This window comes from Camelus bactrianus, chromosome 24 (genome assembly GCF_048773025.1).
Source record: "Camelus bactrianus isolate YW-2024 breed Bactrian camel chromosome 24, ASM4877302v1, whole genome shotgun sequence".
Taxonomy (NCBI): domain Eukaryota; kingdom Metazoa; phylum Chordata; class Mammalia; order Artiodactyla; family Camelidae; genus Camelus; species Camelus bactrianus.
In genome coordinates this window covers 9701133-9720823 of record NC_133562.1, presented here as the reverse complement: position 1 = coordinate 9720823, position 19691 = coordinate 9701133, and the positions used below count along the sequence as shown (strand labels likewise).

The window sequence follows — 19691 nt, the reverse complement described above, 5'->3', positions numbered from 1 at the left end:
TAAGTCCTGTCTTTTCTCTTTAAACAGGTGGTTCCATCAGGGTCCTAATCCCTACAGCGGAGCCCAGGACTGGATTTACTCGGGCAGCTACTGGGACAGAAACTACTTCAATTTGCCTGACATTTATTAAAGTGTAGACAAGTTGGGGGCATTTGGCTAATCTACAAATAAGTCTTAAACCTATGTTTTAAAATTTTTCTTCCTTGGTTTCTACTCATCTTAAAAGACAAAGCCGTCTCATGATAACTTGCATTTCACCCAACCAAAGTAGGGCATAAGGTGATCTCGGCGATGAAAGTCTTAGGAAAAATGGGTAATTTTGCTATCCAAACACACTTATTTGGAATACTGTTTTATACGGAGGTTTGGGAAACTGCTGACTATGCTTTTGATGGTTGCTGTTGCCATATTTACTGAAGGTTTATACCTAAATGTAACTTTAGCTTTATGGAATTATATAGTAACCCAAATCAAGTTATTTTGAATATTTTTATGCTGTTATGCTTGAATGTTTTAGATGTAACTTTGAAATGTTTAATATTCTCCTATACAACGTTTATGTGCTCAAATATAGAGAAAGGGTGTCATTTTGCAAAGACCACATTGAAAAGATGGCCTTTCTTCATACTAAGCCTCTCAGTTTTACCCCTTCCCACTTCTAAAAGAAAAAAAAAAATGCCTGAACGTTCAGATAGTCCTGATTTGGAAATTCTAAGCTGGAAAAGGTATTTCATTTGCTTATTTTAGCACTCTGAATTTACTTTTACAGTTTTCTCTAATGTTACTAGAATTAAAAGGTGTTTAAATTGTACATGTTCAAATTGAAAATATGTATAAAACCTAGCAATTCATAAAAATACCCTAGAATAGAGATTTTAATCACCGATTACATAATGACAAACCTTTTTAAATGCTTCAACTCCCAGTGGCAGATGCCACCAGAAGAATTCAGTTGTACTCCTGTATTATAAATGTCAGACTCTATAATAAGAGGTCTCGTGCACTTCAAGTTTGCAAGGCACCTGTGTACTTAAGATACGTACGGAGACCTACTGTACAGTAGCTTTGCCCCTTTAATTGGGGTACATTAATCTTACGGTATTTATCCACCCAACCCCAGACTGAGATACTGTTCCAGGGGACCTTAGGTAGCTGCCAGTAAGTTATTTTAATGGCTGTCTTGAAGTTAACAAGTGTTATAATGAAATAATCCACCTGATGCTAAATAAAGGCTTTAGAATGTTCAAAACAATGTGGTTTCTTTTACACTTTCAGATATACTAATGCTGCATTTAATACAATCCTAAGTTATCAAGAGTGTCCTTACAAAGAAATACTTGTGGTAGAGAAATCCCTGAGGTCACATTCTAAGTAGGCACTTAGCATGCGTTCTCTGGGTAAATGCAGTGTTAAGCAAGGTGCTGGTGTAGTCTAAACTCAGTGAGCATGCCAGATCTGGAATTAGCAGGTGGCATAACCTCATTAGAGAACTTGTGACTGGATCTGCTGCAGGGTAAATGTTTAATTTTTTTTTTTTTTTACAGTGTATACATAAGAGTTGGAAAATGCTATTGCGTCCTGTCACAGGTCTGGAAAGATTGAAGACCTTTTGTGTTCAAATGTTTGTATACCCCCCCAAGTAAGAGTGTAAGATTTTATGCTTGCATGAAGTTTATTGATACATTACGCTTGGTGGCAGGCTCCACCTTGAACGTCGACTCAAACAGTGTCATTTTCAGCACCTGTTAGGAACAATGTAAATAGTGAATTGTTTAAATTTAATTATAAAATTATAAAATAACATGTAAAATGACTGTAAGATCAGAAGTGTCCAGTTCTGTCCTGCTCGGCTACTAAGCTCTTAACTAATCAGGTACCTGTGCGTCTGCACTAAAGTATCGTAGCAGCTCATGCCAAGTGCGGCCGTTTTGACAGTTACACTAAAAGGGTGTGAGAAAGTCAGTGCACACAGTCCTGAGGTATGTTGGTAACAGAGCTGTCTCCTTAACCGTGGTCACTGTGGTACTTGACCTTGCCTGTAACTGAGCTCTAGCTTTTGTCCATCGGGTGTTCAGCCTCTGTCACTCTGACTTCCCGCTGAACTTCCTACCCCTGTCTCTTTGGTTTGCAGGACCCTGAATTAGAGTTCCTTCTTCACGCCTGGCTTCATCTTTTGTCCTCCCTGCCCATCTCACTGTGGCCAACTGGTAGCGTCTCGAAGCCCCAGGCCCTTTCCTGCCCTTGGACCTGTCTGTGGGCTCCATGCAGGGCGGGTGGCCGTTTACCTGTGGCCCTGCACGGCCTAACAAAGGAGGGCCCCTAGCAATGTCTGTTTCTTCTCTTCATAATACTTCACATAGTGTAATTAGCTTTTTTGTCCCTCTCTCCCACTAAGGTATAGGTTCCATGTTTTGCTCTGCTGTACACACGTGGGGAGGAGGGGCTTGCACTGTAAATAGTAAGTACTCATTGAATCAAATTTTTATGATTTGTGAGTGAAAAACTCTCTTACCTGCAGTTAATACCACTGTCACATTAGTGCTTCAATGTTTCCAACCTGTCTGTTCTACTGGAAATATTCACTGTAAGAGGGCCCAGGCTGGGGGCTCCACATAGTCTCACACTTTGCTCTCCAGCTGCCCTCTGTTCCTTCCTGCCCCTTAAACCTGCTGACTAGATTATAAGATTAGGTCTTTTTTTTTCCTTTTTCACTCATCCCCTTTTGGCATCTTCTGCAGGGCAAGACACAGAACCAAGTATTGAGAGGTAAGTGAGTGGGTTGACTGGTTTGTGTTTTAGGCACCCCTCCTCGGTGAGTTGTGAATGTGCAGGGCGCCTGCCGTGCATAGAGGAGTAGCTGGTGGTAAGGAAGGTGGGGACAACCTCCACCTCAAATTAGAGTTGACCAAACTCACTGAGATTTTTTTAAGAAATCGAATTGAAATATGCGATCTCCAGGCCAACAAATCAAATTGCTGAAAACTCAAGAGTGTCGAGGCCCACATGTTACGGGAGAATTTACCTGCCAGTTTTAGGTTTCTGCTTTGCGAACTTGGGCGGTAGTCACGGTTATTTCTCCAGCAATACCGTAACTTCCAAAGGGAGTACGCTTGTCACCAGATCCTGAACCTTTTTTGGTTACATCTTCTACCGGGAAAGCAACAGAAAGAAAAACTGGGCTTTGGGGTCTGGGGCCCTCTTGTCCACCTGTAGGAGGACTAGCATTCTGGGAACTTGGGGTAAGTTTCTGGAATTTCTGGTCTGCAGGAACAGCAATGGGCACTTGCACTGCAGCATATCTCTTCAAGGTCTCTGCCTGGGAGACAACAGCATGTCCAGGAACAGGCTTCCAGTCCTGTGCGTCCTGAACGTTGGAGCCCACTAAGATAAAAGGCGGGGCACTGGCCTTCTTGCTGTCGTCCATCATCACATAAGTCGGAGAAGTCACTTGCGGAGGGTGCTGCAGGAACTGTGGCTCCTTAGGGTTAGGTAAATAGAGGGTGGCTTGGGGGAAAGGCCCGGGTGCAGGTGGCGGTGACAGGCGACTTGGCTGAGTCATATCAGTTAGACAGTAAAGGGTCCACATGTTAGAATATGGTGGTGGTTGTCCTGCTTCACTTGCTGCTAGTGCTATAAGAAAAAAATTGCAGGTGTTAAAGGTTTGGTCTCTGTATCAGGCGCTATGCACAGAAATGTCTCAGTTTTTGTACATCTAAACAAAACAGCTGTAGTAATGTGTGCCATAAAGCATGCTAGAGAGAGGGCTCAGTTGTGCTTGGTAATGTGAAAGGGGGGAGATTCTCGACAGCTGGAAGGCGAGAATGGCGTTGTGCTGGCAGCAGGCAGGGACGCTAGGGTTGTGGCTGAGAAGCAGTCTCCTTTTACGCTGCTGTTTCCAGGTACTGAACTTTAGCTGTGGCTTCAGCAAGGAAATGGAGAATCAACACTTTTGGCTCTACCAAAAAAAATCAGTTGAAGAGTGTGTTACGCTAGTGAAAAAGTGTTAATGCATCTGCAAAGTGATTTTTTTCTTTACTGAAGAAGTCAGCGCTGGGTGCCATCTTTTGATCAGCTCTCTGGCACAGCACAGGCACCATCATCTCCTGTTAACTGGTCACCACACACAAAACCTCACAGCATCTAGGACTCAGAACCTAAGAGCACGTGCTCCCCTTTAGGCAAGGCTTGAAGTCATAGGCCCTGGGTGGCAGTAGAGGGCTGGCCAGTCACACGGTGCGTCTTTAAAAAGAGGACCCAAGCGCCGTCCATCCACTGACACCAAGGGATCTATCTCGTCAGGTCGGACTGGCCTGATTGAACAGGGCTGTCTTGGAGAACTGAGTCCCAGATGGTGGGACAGGGGAGAAGAGGTCCCTGATGGACGAGCCTTTTTTTCCTTCCCCAGAAAAGAAAATAACACTGTGCACATGATTAAGCTGATGTTTTCAGTAGCTTCAGACACTTTCAACTGATCGTTCTTGGAGCTAATTAAAACTGTGCACAAGCCAAGTCTTCAGGGTTTTGGGGACGTATCCTGAGAACAGCGCTTGGGATGTGCTTCAGCCACAAGTGTAACGCCAGCCCCGCAGGCCGCCCTCAGCCCTTTCAGCTGTGCAGGATCCCTGTCACACTGCCAGACAATCTGACCTCTAAACACCTGCTTTGGTAACACTTCTTTATCACTCTGGTTGAGAGTTTCTGCAACAGGATGGAGGAGGTTGGTTCACACGTGTCCCATGTCCCTCAAGGGAGAAGGGTGCCTGCATGTGGCGAGATGGAGCAGGAGGGAGAGTGGGCCAAGTGCCACCATCAGATCGAGACAGGAGGTCAGGTCTGTGTCGCAGGAAGCAGGAGCGGTGGTCCAGCTGCCAAGGGAGCCACTGGATCTGGGCACCTGTCGGGGAGCAGATGGAAGCCCCAGCCTTTCTGCTCTGCTGCGTTCCAGGACCCCGGCCTGACCTTCCCGCTCCCTCCAGCTGCAGAGGCTCCGGGCGCGAACACGTGCTGGACCCCGGCCCCCAGCCGGTTGCAGAGCGCTCCTCGCTCAGCGCAAGCAGGCAAACACACCACCATTTCTTCGTCCCTACTGCCGCTCCTGGGTAAATACTTCGTTGTCGTCGGATGTTACATTCACAAGTGAGAGATTTCAAACTGACACCCCAGTTGTGGTTTTGCAAGAGTCGGATTCAGATCACATCAGTGTATTTTGTTCCTGATGACAGGGTCTAATTTTTTCATGATAGTAAGTTCATAGTAACACAAAAGTGCTAGATGACGAAATGGAGGCCAGGTGGTGGTGATGTCACTTTAAAATCACTCATCTCATGAGAGTAAAATCTCAACTACAACAAAGCCTTTAACTAGGTTTGGCATTTTAAATACTATTAAAAATAAAGGCTTTTTGACCAGTCTGTGGGGGGCCTACCTGGACGGTTACCTGAAATACAGATGTCACCCGAAGGGTAGTTTTGAATTGTGTAAGTAACCTTCTTACCTGGCTCCATCCAACCTTGTTCAGGTGCTGCCTCCCACGCTCGTTCGATTTCTGGTTCGTTAGGACCTTCTGGAACAGGAAAGTGGGGGCCACTAGAAGATCTTACAGATGCACCTGAGTGCACTACTGTTGCAGGCTCCCCGGAGAGCCCAGCATCGCCGGGCATTACCGCAAAGATTTCCACTTCCAGTTGCATAGATTTGTCAGAGCTCACTGTCTGGGTAAAGCCTTCTGCCTCCAGATGTATTGAGGCATTACAGTTTGTATTTTCCTCCAAGTGCACAAGCTTGGCGGAACCCACAGATTTTGCAGACATGCCCGAGGCTGACTTGCCTACAAGTATGGGACTAAGTGGTGGTGACTGCTCGTTTCCTTTAAGATGAGCAACGTGATCAGAAAAAGGGATAACTATTTGTTCTGGTACTTGCTCAATGTAAGTAATTCCTTCGATCACAGGCTCATCTTTAAAGATAGACGCTATGTGCATGGTGGATGTCACCTCAAAGGCAGCCTGCAAAGGGGCCTCAGGAGCTTGGTCATAAGCAGGAGGTTCTTGTTCAACCTGCAAGGGGAAGGAGGAAGCCGTTGGTGGTTCAGCCTTATCGTCTCTAGGTTTAGAACCCAAACCTACATGGGCAGATGTTTGGCTCAGAACCTGCACCGCAGCATCTTCAGCAGCCTCTGAGCTCAGCATCTCAGAAGAAACAGGCATACTTGTTGCCACATCCACCATTAAGATGTCAGACTGATCAGAATGAACAGATGAAACTTTACCTAACATCTGAGCGGCAAACTGAGCTGGGTCAGCAGGGACGTAGGCAAACTCCGGTGAGATAGCTGCTGGCGACGGTGAGGAGGGCGGGCTGGCAGTCTTCGGGGTGGTTGGTTTCGAAGGACCACAGGCCACTTCGGGTGCCTCCTCAGGCTTGGAGAGCAGCTCAGCATGAACTGATGGGAACTGAGTGGTTTTGTTGCTGAACAGAGGTCCAGTGATGTTGTCCTCCTCTGTGTCTGTGGATTTTTCCATCCTTTTAGGTTCTTGGGAGACTGTAGATGTTCCTTCTGGTCCTTTCACATATTCTGGTTTTTTCTCTTGTGCCGTTCCATCTGACCACTTCTCCACTGAAAATAAGAGCCAAATGGGTTAATAAGCACATATTCCCCAAAAAAGGAATTTTAAAGAAGTACTAGGGTGCACATTGAAATGTCAGCATATACACAAGTGCAAAAGACTCTTTGCTTTCCAACATCTGTAACTACAATGTGGGTAATGAAACTGTCCTGTCCATATCCACTCAGGACAGCTCATTTCCTTAGAAATAAGTGACTGACTAGCACTACAACAAAACTGATCATCAGGTACCACCTTCAGCTGCTCAGCATCAGGGGACAGATCATAACTCTGCCGAAAATTAAGCTGAAAACCTCCCTGGAAAAAGCTCCTGATCCAAACTTCACCCACAACTGGGGTAAGAAAGAAAAACTTCATAACGTAATAATGAAACAAATGCTGCCCTATTAGTAAGGGCACTCCTCCATTTAAGAGAACTGGTGTATAAAGTTTAACTTAATGAACTGGGAAACCAGGGGACTATAGAATCTTTCTACATTAGGAAATGTCATGTATTCTAATCTAACAATCGTAGCACCTGCTGGCAAGGTGTGGTAATGCAGCCAAAGAGAGGACACAGACAGGAGGAGGAACATCCCCATGGCTTAGAAGTCCCAGACAGCTGATGACAGAGAAGCTCCTAGAGCTGGAGAACGGCTAGAACATGAGACTCAGCATTCTGCTTGTCACTCGTATGTCCATCTAACCACCCGAGTCATTACTCAGCAAACATTTTCACATCTGCTTGCTTTCCTGAGGATTTTCTTTGGGGACACATTTCTCATAAAATCTGCAGGAAAAGTAGAATTTGCCTTTACAAGTATGTATTTGCTTTGAGTCAAAACTTTGTAAACATGTCTTCACAAGTCCAGCTGCTTTTCCAAAGAACAGTGTCCTACAGTATCTCCTTCCACAACAGCTGGTGACTCCTGGTAAACTCAAATCAGGTGTCTTAGCTCTGGATGTGGACCCCACATGGATGTTCCCAGGCTGAGAAAAGTTTCAAAAAGAAAGAAAAGGCCCATCTACTCTAACCTCCCTCTGCAGTGACCTCCTATCCTAACCAGCTAGCTTTTCAGGACACCCCGCCTGCTTTTACACAGAGCCCTCTCCCCACCACCACACCAGACCAAGTGCTTAAGCCGCATGTGGAAGTGTATGAGGCAGTGTTGACGATGTAAAGGTGATGTTACGAGGAGAACTCAAAGTGTACGTTCAGTAAGGGAGATAAGAAGATACACTTTTTTACCTGTAATACCTGTGTAAGGACTTAACAAGGATCCCAGTAAATATCTATGGAAGTTCAGAGGAGGAAAAGAGAATTCTCTGGCTGCAGGAATAAGGGAAATTTTGTTTAAATAAGCCTCGTATTCTTATACTTAAGCGAAAGCTACAAAAAACAAAACACAAGGACACCAAAAACCCTAAGTCCATCAGAGAGCAGAGTCACAAGGCAATCAAGTAACCTGACGTCCAAAGAGTGACCAGTGCCCCTCTCCCCTCAAGAAGAGAAGGGCCACAGAACTGTCTCATCTGTGGCAGTGCCTGGAAAGGAGGTCACCACCATACTCACCAGTAAGCTATCAGTTAAAATCTTCATGAACTGACAAAACCCAAATCTGGGCTAGGATGTCGGTCTGGAATGGTCTGGGACTCCAAACACAAGAGGCCACACTCACCCACAGGCACGTTTCACAGGAATCACACGAGAGGTGGAAGCAGTAGACAGCCAGAGAGAGGGGTCCTGCGCCGACACCAAACAGGCCTCACACCACTGGGGCAGGAGATGCTGGCTCAAGACCAACCACAGATAAAAGGCAGAGTTCGGCTGGCGTGGACAGCCGGCAGGAACACTGAGAAAGGGCCACCCCAAGGCCCCGGGAACAAGGACCAGCCTAGGTCAGAGAGTCCCCCTGCCTCAACCAAGAGCCACCAGTACTAAGAAACAGCAGGCTGCACCTCCTATCCCCCACCAATCCAAGGACTCTGCCACTCACGACCTTGTGAAGGAAGAGTTGCAATTCCCTCACGGTCTTCAGTTCCCCAGGTGATGACTTATGTACCCGACAGTCTAGGGGTTGGATCACTGCAGTCCCTAGACCATCGGCACAGGGCCAGTCTGGTAGGTACTTACACAGTGGGGCTTCAGCAACTTTGTAAAGGCCACTGGCCCTTTTAAAAGTATCTGCCTCACAGCCTTGTCATCCCTGAAATCACATCTCGGAGGTGAATCCTCAGGTTTAATATTTTTACCTCTAGAAGTCCCCTATTAAATAACAACCCTGCTGGAAAGGTAAAGCGTTATATAATCATGAGCCATAACAACTCCGAGAAATTATGATACTGCTTCCTTCCCTGCAGCTTTTTCATGGGAGAAAAAGTACATGGGAAGCTCTGGGTTTCAGTCCTGTGATTTAACAGATGCATTGCCGAGTCAGCGGGTCTGAGCGTCAGCCTCCAGGTCTGCAGGATGGGGCTTTTAATTGACCTCACTGAGTGTAGATAGTAAATGGAACCGCTCGCCTGAAAGTGTTTTATAAACTGTAAGTCACATATAAATGGGGAAAGAATAAGTCAACACCTAGTTGAAAAACAGAAAAGTTTTGAAATGTGGTGTCAGATTCAAAACTATGACCCTCACATCGTTAAATCAGCTTTGATTAAAATTAAATTGGCTCCTTCCTAACCTGGGTGGTAAGATGCTGTTCTTTTCCCATTTGGAATATATGTATCTGCATATATACACACAGGACATATGTACTATTTTTAATGTAGTTCATCATTATAAAAACTTGAGATCAGTTGCCTTAAGCTTTAATAGTTTTTGAAAATGCAAAGCACTAGGTTAACCAGGAGACCTCCATCTCCTGGTTAGACCAGTGGCTGCTCCATTAGTCCAGTCTGTTCCTTTTGAACCCCAAGATTCAAAGGTGTTAAGTCTAGGTGGACCAAAATCCACATTACTTTAGTCTACTTGCTAACTGAATGGTGAGTAAATTCTTCAGTAAACAAATTAGCCTCAAAGGCTACCAGTTAGTCACCTACCACCATAAAGATTCCCTAACTTTATCACCATTCTCAAACAAACCTGCACATCTGGTCCTCTCAAACATAGCTCCGGGTATGAAGGACTCAAGCACAAAGGCCATAATCCCTTTGCCTGGGGAACCGGGCTCATGGGGAAGGGAGCATGGTCGGGGTACTAGCAGCCGGCTGTAGCTCCAGCTGGGGGTAAGCAAATCCCAGACCTGTTTCCCACGGCGGCGAGCTGAGAATGCCAGCAGGACCCTGCAGGGAAGCAGCAGGACTAGACAGGGAAATACTCCTGAACCTCAGCAGGTTGCTCTCCTGCCCTTGACGCTGGCTCTTGCTGTTCTTAATCTTGCTGTCTGTTTTGGGTGTTTCTTTCACTGCAGATCCAAACCCTTGTGATTTTTATGTTCTCCTAGATCTTGCTCCTAATTTCTCTCCATCTTGGCTGTGTTACTTATTAACATCACCAACGTGGCAGAGAATAAAAGTGGCCAAAACTCACTTGATCCTACCTTTTCTTTCACTGTGGTCATTCCAACATGTTGGTCAGCCAGTGTAGCATTGGTTATTTCTCACAATGACTACAGGTCTCTCTTTTCTCCACAAAATTCTTCCTGCCCTTAGTATTTGCCGAATATACCCTCTTTTGCTTATATTAATCTTCCCAAATTTTCATCATGTAAACTTTGCCTTTTTCATTTCTCCCCCATCAACTCAGTTTCATGCTGTCATGTTCACAGGAGATAGACATTTATACATATACACATAAAACACACCTTTTTTTCCTAAGCAGATATATCCAAGCCGGAATGCAGTTAAACCACCATGGGAGAGGTGGGGAAAAAAAACAGGTGATACTTTTTCTATTAAAATAATCTTCCAAGAAGAGTGTTTATACAACTTTCGTAAGTAATGTATCTTATATAATGAGTCTTTATTACCTCAAAATCCAATCCTCATTAAGTTTGCTGTACTTCCCTAACACCAGGGCATATTGGAAAGGGTTTGAGTCATAGTTTACACACACAGTTTTAGGGCTCAGTGTACCCAAATGGTTTGCAAAAGATGAGTGTTCCCTATTTTTGTCTTTTCAAGATTTTAACTGGTTCAATAATAAAGCATCAGTGTGATTAAACACAAGCATTAGTGTCATTATTTAAACAAAATATTCGTGGGTATCACTCCAGTTTGACAGTATGCTAGGGATGATGCAATAATTTATAGATTTTTATTAAAACCTTATTATAGTACTTACCTTTAATCTGATGAAATTGTTTAACCAGATCTTTTATATCCAGAGAATTGTTTCCTAAAGAAATAATATAGGAAATCAGATACATAAAATTCCCAATTTAAAATGCTTGCTTTTTCAAAGCAACAAATATATAATCTAAAGCAGTAACAAACCTTCTCTAAACAAAATGAGTTCTTTGAAATAAACTGCTGCAAACTGGGTGATGTTTGGCGGATTGGTTTTGAGAATGGCTCTGCTAACTCCCTCCAGCAGGGTCTTGAGGCCATAAGGTACGACAAGTCTGGGCTTTGAAGAAATCATTTTGGCAGGATGTCTGTAATCTCAACTATAATGAAGAAAAACAATCTTATAAATAGTGCATTAGTTTTTTATTAAAAATTAGGAATAAACTAAGTTTCTAAGAACAAATCTACTGTTAAAATTACCAGCTTTAGAACTAATTTCCTGGTATTTATTCTAGTAAAATGGTCTAATTTTTGATGGTAGTTAAAAAAAAACCATACTACCAACTATTATGTGCGGATGACCAATCTAATATTTTAAAAATCCATGCGAAAAGCCCTAACAGGAGCTCCAGGGTGATACTAAAAATGAAGAACAGAAACCAAACAAAATCTGTTTCTATACAGTTCAGTAAATATTTTGTGCAAAAAAATTCAAGAAAGATAAATGAAGCTCATTATCTGTGTCCAAACATCATCTTTCCCAGCCACATGGGAACTGGCTTTTCTGTACAAATAGTTAACAAAGTAAACTTTCTGTAAGAAAACATCTCTCCCCTCCTAGTTCTCTAAATCTATCCCCAGGCGCGTTGATCATTTTTATGTATTCATGTTTTAGCTTTAAATTTAATTTTGTTTTTAACATTAGTTACTTGTGGTATTTTACCACCCCCCACCATATGTACCTCTTCTCTTTCTTTTCTTCTATCTTCCCTTAACCTCTGCCCTGGTTTTCCTCTCTTCTCCCTTTCTCTTGTCTTTCTGGACTTTAAGTGGTACCAAGGGTATTGCATAGTCTTAACCGGTAATTCTGAGCTGCAAGGGTTGCCACCCTAAACTGTGTCAATGTGTGTGTGGTCTGTTTCATTCTAAAAAATTATTTAGGGCGGCTTATAAATACACATAAAGAACAATATTACATATTTAAGAAAATCGTTCAGTCGTTAAGAGGAAAATTATGATAGGAAAAATAGGATGAAGCCACAGGTAATGTTTGTGTACCAATAGAAGTCATAGGTCCTACACTAGAGATGGGATATCAAATCAGCCCTCTGAGTTACCAGGTAGCCACCACATAACAGAAAACGGTTAAATGACTCAGGTTTCCTCAGATAAACAAATCAGCTGCTTGGCAGAATCATAGCTATTCTGGACACTGACACCCAGGAGAAATTTCTCCTATGGGTCCTTATAAAGAGAATAGCATGATATAATGAACTGTGTCCTCAACAATGCCACTATAGTAAATAGAGTAATGAGTTTCATGGGGCTAAGTGGCACAGTTTAGTTACAGCAATTATCCAAGGAGCCAACCCGTCATAAAAAGCAACTACTGTGTCACAGTAAAAAGCTGAATATTTAAAAGCATATTTCATCTTCCCAAAGGTGGGGGGGGGGGATTTATGTGTATTGGCCAAAGCACACCCTTTGAGAATCTAGTTAAGTGTATTGTATTCAATCCCTTAATGAAAACAACCAGAGCTTTACTGAATTAAACAGTCTTTAAAAAGCCAGCAGTGCAGCTCTCACACGCCTACATGGTAAATGTTAAGGGACATAGGCACTAATTACATGGATGACATATATTTCATTTATTTATACATATAATATGTCCATATCACGTAGACATATAGGATATACTTAAAATATGCGTATGTACTTTAAGTACATCCTTTGCACCCCGGTATGAATTGATAGGTCATGTTTTGATTTTTTTTTTTTAATAAAGGTATGGGGGTTGAACCCAGGACCTCATGCATGCTATGCACACACACCACCACTGAGCTACACCCTCATGCTTTAGAATGTGGCTTACCAGTAGTCATGATGGAGCTAACCAAACACCCTTTCGGTAGGCAGTTAGCATTTGGAGCTACCAGTTGTGGCGGGAGAACCCCCAAGCAGTGATCGTAAATATGCCACGCCCCTACCGCACCTCAGACTTTGAATGTGCGGGGCCCTTTAGCGTCCTTGGATCAGGGATGCTGAGCATCCTACAGGGCAGTTCCATACAAAGAACTATCCTAAACAAGACGAGAAATACGTGACACCAGTCTTTAACACATCAACCGCTAAAGTCACGGATACAGACATTGTTTAAAGTGACAGCTTACTAATTCTCTCCAAGCTTCTCCTTTAAAGAATATTTGTCAAAAACTAACAAATTTTACAGCCCCAACCGTCAGCAGCCCTGCGCCAAACTGAGAACGTCCATTCACTCACCCACTAACATAGGGGTAACGCCTGAGCAAGAAAACGGTGCCTTTGGCTGAGGATGTGAGTGAGGGCTTTGGAGCCACAGAAAAGGTAAACGGTACCCACCACTCACTCCCTAAAGACCTACGCCGGGGTCTTGGGGCCCCGCAGGCCCCGAGCTTGTTTTGCAGTTTGGTTGGTTTAGTGGAGAGGCCAGTGAGACGTGGGAGGGCGCGCATCCGATTCAGCGTCGACTAGTTCGGCGGTGGCGGTGGCGGTGGCGGTGGCGGTGGCAGGCCCACCCGCCGGGAACCCGCACCCTGAGTCCGCCACACGGGCGCTGGCCGGCTGGTGCCGCGCTGGCCGGTGTGGGCCCGCCCCGCAGACCTCCCACTCCGGGGCCCTCCGCCTTCCCCAGCACTTGAGAAACCGTCCAACCCCACAGCACGAGGCGCCCCGAGAGCTAACTGCCTCCGGGCCGCAAGGACAGGCGGGGGCTTTTCTCCAGACTCGCCCCACCTTCTTCCCGGCTACGCTCTAATAAGCTTCCTCGTTGCCCCCTTGCCGGCGGCTCCTGTAAGAGCCTACGCTCCCAGCGGAGCCTTTTATACCCCTGGGGGACGTCTGGCCTACGTCACAAAGCCCCGCCCTCTCGCTGAAGGCCGCGGAAGGAGGCGGGGCCTCGGCGGCCCCTGCCAATGAGGAGCCGAAAGGGACAAAGGACGGAACTCCGCAGAGCAGGGAGGCCTGCTTTGCCGTTTGCAACAGAATACGAACGCGCGCGCGTAGGAAACTGGCGTTTTCAAACGGCCAGGAGTGCAGTTGGTCAAGGCGACTGCCTGTCTGCTTTGGATAGGTCAGTCTAAAGAGCTAGTGTGAAAAGAAAGAGAAATAGATTTAGAGCAGCTCTGTCTTGCTGTCACCTCCTTTCTTCATCCTGCCCCTCCCCCATAATCTTTTGCTCTCGAGTCACCTTTTCCAAGAATAATTTCTGCCACGATGTACACAACACACACTGCTACAAAAAGAACAATATGCAACACAGTACTTTTCCTCCTGAGAAACTGGCCTGTAGAAAGATTTAGCATACATTCTGAAGCCTCCTGTTTCTCGGTAATTCCAGATCTTGCAATACCTCAGGCACAGCACATCCTCCCCAAACCAAACCAGCAGCAGCAGCAGGCTGCAAGTCCCCGAAGGCTGTGTAACTTCAGCTCCGTTTTACCGAAGTAAAGGCATGCTGACTCACTTAAAATACTCTCTTTTCTACCCATTCAGGCTTGTATGTGTGCTGGGCATTGAATAACACCACAGTCATGATGATCAGATTCCAAGAGCCTTCATTGAAATCCATTTTTACATATTTAAAAAGCAGTAAGAATCGCTGTAAATCAACTGTTAACCATCATCAGGGTACGTATCTCACAAAACTTTTGGTACCTTAGAAATTAAGACTTCAGAGCACTTTGCAGTCACAGGCAATGTTGAAGCCCCAGCCTACATCTCTGAGGCACACAGCATTTTCTGGGGATATTAATTCATCCATTAAATAACTAAGTGCCCATTATGAAGCAGACAAGCTCCCTCCTCTCATGAAGATTACGTTTTGAAGTAAAGGAGACACGCTCTTTTAGACTTTGTGATGATAGACCTGCAGATGGTAACATGTTTTGTCCTCATCACTGCCCACGCCCCAGGCTCACTTTGGTAAATAAAAGTGAGACAAAGCTGACATGATTCCTGATTTATAACATTTAACTATCAAAGGTATAATGAAACTGAACTACGAAGAACCCCCAATACAAACATTAGACATCCCACTTATGGTGGCTTGTGAAAAGAGATTTACATACACTTAAGTCACCTAACCAACCTTGGTGGGTCACTGTGAACACCTATTAGATGTTATACACTGTGTCGAATATCTAACTCAGAAGGCAAGCTTACACTCCTTCCACAATTCTGCAATGACTGTTTTGCACATGTCCCTCAGATGCAAGTTGTTACGGTGAGAACATTTAGCCAGACATTTTCAAACCACTGTCTATTTGCTGCTTTGATTCCTGGAACTCCTAAAGATCTGATATAGTTTTTACAATCTCCTTGTTCTTCTGTTCATCTTTTTTGGTCACTAGGGCTCTAACAAAAATGCAAATCTACTTTCTTCTCCATTGCTCCCTGCCCCTCCCCCCTTCAAATCCTTATTCTACAAAAGTCTGAGGTTCTTGGTGTGACCTCTGTGTAACTATCTCATCTTACCATTTGGTTTCCACTTGACTCTCTAGTGACTGGGCCTGAACACAAAGGCGCTGCTTGGCATCTCTGTACCTTTGCTCATCAGGTCCAAGGCCTGAGACGCTCTTCTAAGAAGACATCATTTCTCCTGACTGCATCCTTCTCCTCGAAAACTCAGCTCAGGAATCTCCTAGTTTAGAAAGCCAGTGGGTTAGAAGCATTTTTTCCAACAGCCCCGGTGCCACATGTTTGACTTTTCTCTCAGATTTACTGAATACTTACCAAGATAACCTTGGGCAATGTCTCTCTAATGTAGACCAGCTGCACTAGAATGATCCTAGGAGCTTGTTAACAAATGCCTCCCTAAGCCCTACCCAGAACCTACTGGATCAGAATCTCAGTAGGGCTAATCTGTAAAGCTAAAAATTTGAGAACCACCAGCCGTGGGAGTAGAAAGTAACTATAACCCAGAGCTCATCTAAATTACAAGTGTGTTGCTTCAGTCGACTACCCTGGTCCACTGGGAGCTAGAGCTCGGGCCCCTTGCTGGTTGTCACCAGCCAACTGCACCGTACATGTGGGATTCTGCTCACTTTAACTGAAGAAGGGGCACATCTTTTATGAACCAGTTTTCCATTCTCTTGCTCCCTCTGTCCTTTTCTCTTTCTGTATTTGCTCTTCCTGGCTTCAAGTCCCCTCCCTTTCCTTTGTATCTTCTTGGGATGATCTGGGCTTAATAAGCACTTTTTTTTTCCTACAAAATATACCAACAGCATCTAAAAAAAAAAAAAAAAGAAAGAAATACTAAACAGTACATCATGACTGTGTGAGCATGTATCTTCCTAAGAGCCACAATTGAATACTTTTCACCATAATTTGCTTAAGGAAGGAACCAGGAAAGTTTACACAGCAAAGGAACATATGTGTGTGTATTATAAAAATCATACACGTGTTGTCCTTCAATTTTCGTTGGCAAAAATATAAAAGTGCAAATTCTCTAAATAATTGACTGACACAATATAGAACAATAAATATTCTAATTTTCTGTGACACCTGAAATAATTCTTTACTCAAATACTTAGCTATCATATACTAAATCAAAGACACTGAACTCAATAAAAATCTTAAACACATTACCCACAAAGGTGTCTATTACATTATTACTAGACCATGCCTCAAAGTGTCAAATTATAAATGTGTTCCGAGTACATAAAATATACATTAGCGATTTCTCTCATCATAGGCACAATCTAATACAAAAATATATCTGACACTTACAAATCAGAAGATCCATTGGCCTCCAAAACAGGAAAAGAAGGCATAATGCCAACATTAAAAAAAAAGCGCACATAGATGCAAACAGTTCCGCTTATGTGATGATTTCCTTCATCAGCGAGGGGGAAGAGCAATTTACACCAAACTAGGTTTCCAAGCAAATCACAGGAGTTCACAGGCTGGATAAGGTCACGGCACGCAGGCCAGACACGGTTATGAGTTACTCAGGTCAAAAATGACTCAGATCTCAGTTAGTTAACAGCACAGTGTACTCACCCTGTAGTTTTGTTCTTTCAGAGCCCTCAGAACCACTGTCCACAGTCCCCTCTCCCTGCTCTACCACCACGTAAACACAGAGAAGCCACAGGGCTTTCCTGCCAGTTTATAAACTCATTTATTCTCTGACCAGTACAGAAAACCTACTGGAGGGTGTTGTAAAGGTGGGCTATTCAGTTAAGTGAACAGACATTTGAAATCCTGAAATCTCTCTCCAGAAAGAAAAAAAATACTAAAGCAGTTAATGCAGGAACTTTTTTTAAATTCTAAAGAACAAGGCTTTATGTAATCTTTGAATACTGAATAATAAACAGCTGGAACAGTATTTGAACTGCAAATTCAAGTTAGTATGAACTCTGAAGCCAGAGCTTCCTGGTTCAGAATGTTCCACAATCATAACTGAGAAGTCTGCCACACACTGTGGCCGAGAGGACACCAAAGTGGCAAGAGCCCTATTTTAAAAATTCGTAACATTCTCCCCTTCAGCCTGGATGAAACCAGGTTATCTGAAATTTTTAGACGCCAATTTGTCTCTTCAGAAGGCATCCACTTGGCTCATGGAGCGCCCCGGTCATGAAAGTAGAAAAGCAGTCTTTCCTCTCTGGCTAGGATCTAAAATCCATGCAGGACACACACTAGAGAGAAGAGCAATGTTAACACACACTTTGGAAGGGAGAAAACATGAAGACAGTTTAGCCAAAGTCAGTGAGGAACAATCATTTCTTCTGAAGAAATGATCATTCTCTCAAAACCAGACCAAGCAGCTTAAAGCTGCCAACTTTCTATCTGCTCCTCCCACATTTTATTCTGAGAAGAACAGTCAAGTATTGATGTCACATGAGATCATACTTCAGCAAAAAGGATACGTAAATGAACACCACCCCAAGGTGACATGCTTCAGCACAAGGTAAATTTTAAAAATATCTAAGCTTAAGATTGAGCCAAGTGAGTTACACAATTATGACAGAAATTCTTAAGTGAGGTATTTAAATTCTTCAAAACCACAGGAGTGCAGTACTGAACAAAGAGGTGAATCAGACGAAAGTAAAAATTAGCAATGAAGGATTAAAAAATAACTCTGACCTCTGTTTACACTATCAATAACCTGAGCTAAGGGAGAAACTATTAAGTCCTGGCAACAGGCAGCCCAGCAAATCCTTCATCAGCAAGTATTTTGAGGCGAAAAAAAAAAAAAAATCTATGTTCATTCGAGGATAACCCTTTCAAGTAATTTCTTAAAAGACATCCAAAAGTTGGTAATTAGACAATTTATCAGAGAAAGGGAAACACCTCAAACGTAGGCATTATTTATCCAGTCTAGAGACTAGGTTTTCTAATAAATTAGCAAAACAATTAGACTTTTGGTTGTAAAACTATCTTCTATTTGTTCTACTTCATTGGCTTTTAAAGGGAAAAAAGTGTCCTTTGAAACATTTTGTAGACATCTGGAGATAAATACTGTGATGACCCAACTTCAGCTGAAGAGTGATTTGTTTTTTAATAAGTAAAACATGGAATCCTGAGTTACTCACTTTTTTCGGTTGTTTTGTTTTTTTTTGGTTTTTTGTTTTGTTTTGGTTTTGGTTTTTTGGGGGGTTTTTTTGGTTTTTTTTTTTTTTACAGTGAAAGAGTATTCGGTCTGCAGTCAGGAGACCTGCATTCTATTCGTTACTCCAGAATAAGAGGGATAAATTAGCTGGGACAAGTCAGTTAGCCTTTTCGTGCCTGAGCTCCATTGTCTGGACAATGGAGATAATATCTGTGCTACGTTATTCACAGAACAGTCTGAGGATCAAGTGAAACACTAGAAAGCGCTTTTACTTTTTCAAAACACAATATAAATGCTGTGTCATGATACTGTTAGTAATTTCACAGATACCTCTGAGTGTCACCCAGTGAGATGTGTGCTTAAGGGAGGCATTCCTACAAGATCGCAGGTTGAATATTTAGCTTAATTTTATTTTAAAAATAAATCACAAAACTAAAATGTTTGAACAAGGTCACTTAACCCTCTCCCCAGGTGGTTAGTTATTACTACTATTATCATCATCATTATTACTGTTTAGCTATGTGTTTAAAAGAGGAGATCACATGTCAGCCTAACTGAGAACGCGCGTCCCTGGCACAGGTGGTTGATCTTCACAAGAGTTGTGTCCTCTGCCTGTAAAGTGCAGAACCTGTGTGGGGAGGGACAGAGCACGGACGTCCTTCGGGTCTGTCACTGGGGGACCAGTTCCCTCAGAGAGGCCAGAGCAGCATGGATGCGGACGTGTAATCTGTTCTCAAAGTCGTAGCCGGAGAAATCCTCCTGTAAGACCAGAGGAGATTTATGGACTCGGTGAGCGAAGCTGCCTGCAACACGACAGGATTAACCACACCAAGCTCTGTGCTTCCAAGTAAAGTTCCCCACACTCCCAATAAAGGCTTCACATTCTCTTGATTTTTCTTACTGCCAAAACGTCAAACTCTGTGTCCATTTTTAAAACGGCAACTGAATGTTATTAGTGCTGCCTTTGGAAATTTGGCCTCATGTTATTTCTGAAACAGCAGTCTTGAGTTGGGCTCAATATAAGCTGCTGCTAGAACTTTTTAACT

At 43.6% G+C, this 19691-nt stretch overlaps 3 protein-coding genes across 19 annotated transcripts in view; 1 reads left to right on the top strand and 2 right to left on the bottom strand.

Moving 5' to 3' along the window:
- The window catches only part of OSBPL1A (oxysterol binding protein like 1A), a 155232-nt gene extending 153418 nt beyond the window's left edge, over nt 1-1814 (top strand). For all 7 annotated transcript variants that reach the window (XM_074352164.1, XM_045518863.2, XM_045518865.2 and 4 more), the window contains one exon: nt 28-1814. In XM_074352164.1, the coding sequence (XP_074208265.1) occupies nt 28-130 (103 nt within the window). In that variant the 3' untranslated portion in view covers nt 131-1814. The remainder of the gene's footprint in view (nt 1-27) is intronic.
- CABYR (calcium binding tyrosine phosphorylation regulated) lies at nt 1606-18899 on the bottom strand. 11 transcript variants are annotated; one of them, XM_010958034.3, is made up of 6 exons: nt 15570-18899; nt 11046-11218; nt 10894-10947; nt 5495-6616; nt 3023-3630; nt 1606-1742 (listed from the first exon to the last, which is right to left on the bottom strand). In XM_010958034.3, the coding sequence occupies exons 2-5, from the start codon at nt 11191-11193 to the stop codon at nt 3032-3034; spliced, it is 1923 nt and encodes a 640-aa protein (XP_010956336.2). In that variant the 5' UTR covers nt 11194-11218; nt 15570-18899; the 3' UTR covers nt 1606-1742; nt 3023-3031. The 11 variants fall into 11 exon arrangements, with proteins under 11 accessions (XP_010956336.2, XP_074208272.1, XP_074208269.1 ...); XM_074352168.1 differs by lacking the exon at nt 1606-1742 and having other exon boundaries at nt 1961-3630; nt 15570-15735; nt 15828-18899; XM_074352170.1 differs by lacking the exon at nt 1606-1742 and having other exon boundaries at nt 1961-3630; nt 15639-15735; nt 15828-18899.
- A 135-nt stretch (nt 18900-19034) lies between these two features.
- The window catches only part of TTC39C (tetratricopeptide repeat domain 39C), an 83379-nt gene continuing 82722 nt past the window's right edge, over nt 19035-19691 (bottom strand). The window contains exon 14 of the mRNA XM_074352173.1: nt 19035-19404. Within this exon, the coding sequence (XP_074208274.1) occupies nt 19315-19404 (90 nt within the window). The 3' untranslated portion in view covers nt 19035-19314. The remainder of the gene's footprint in view (nt 19405-19691) is intronic.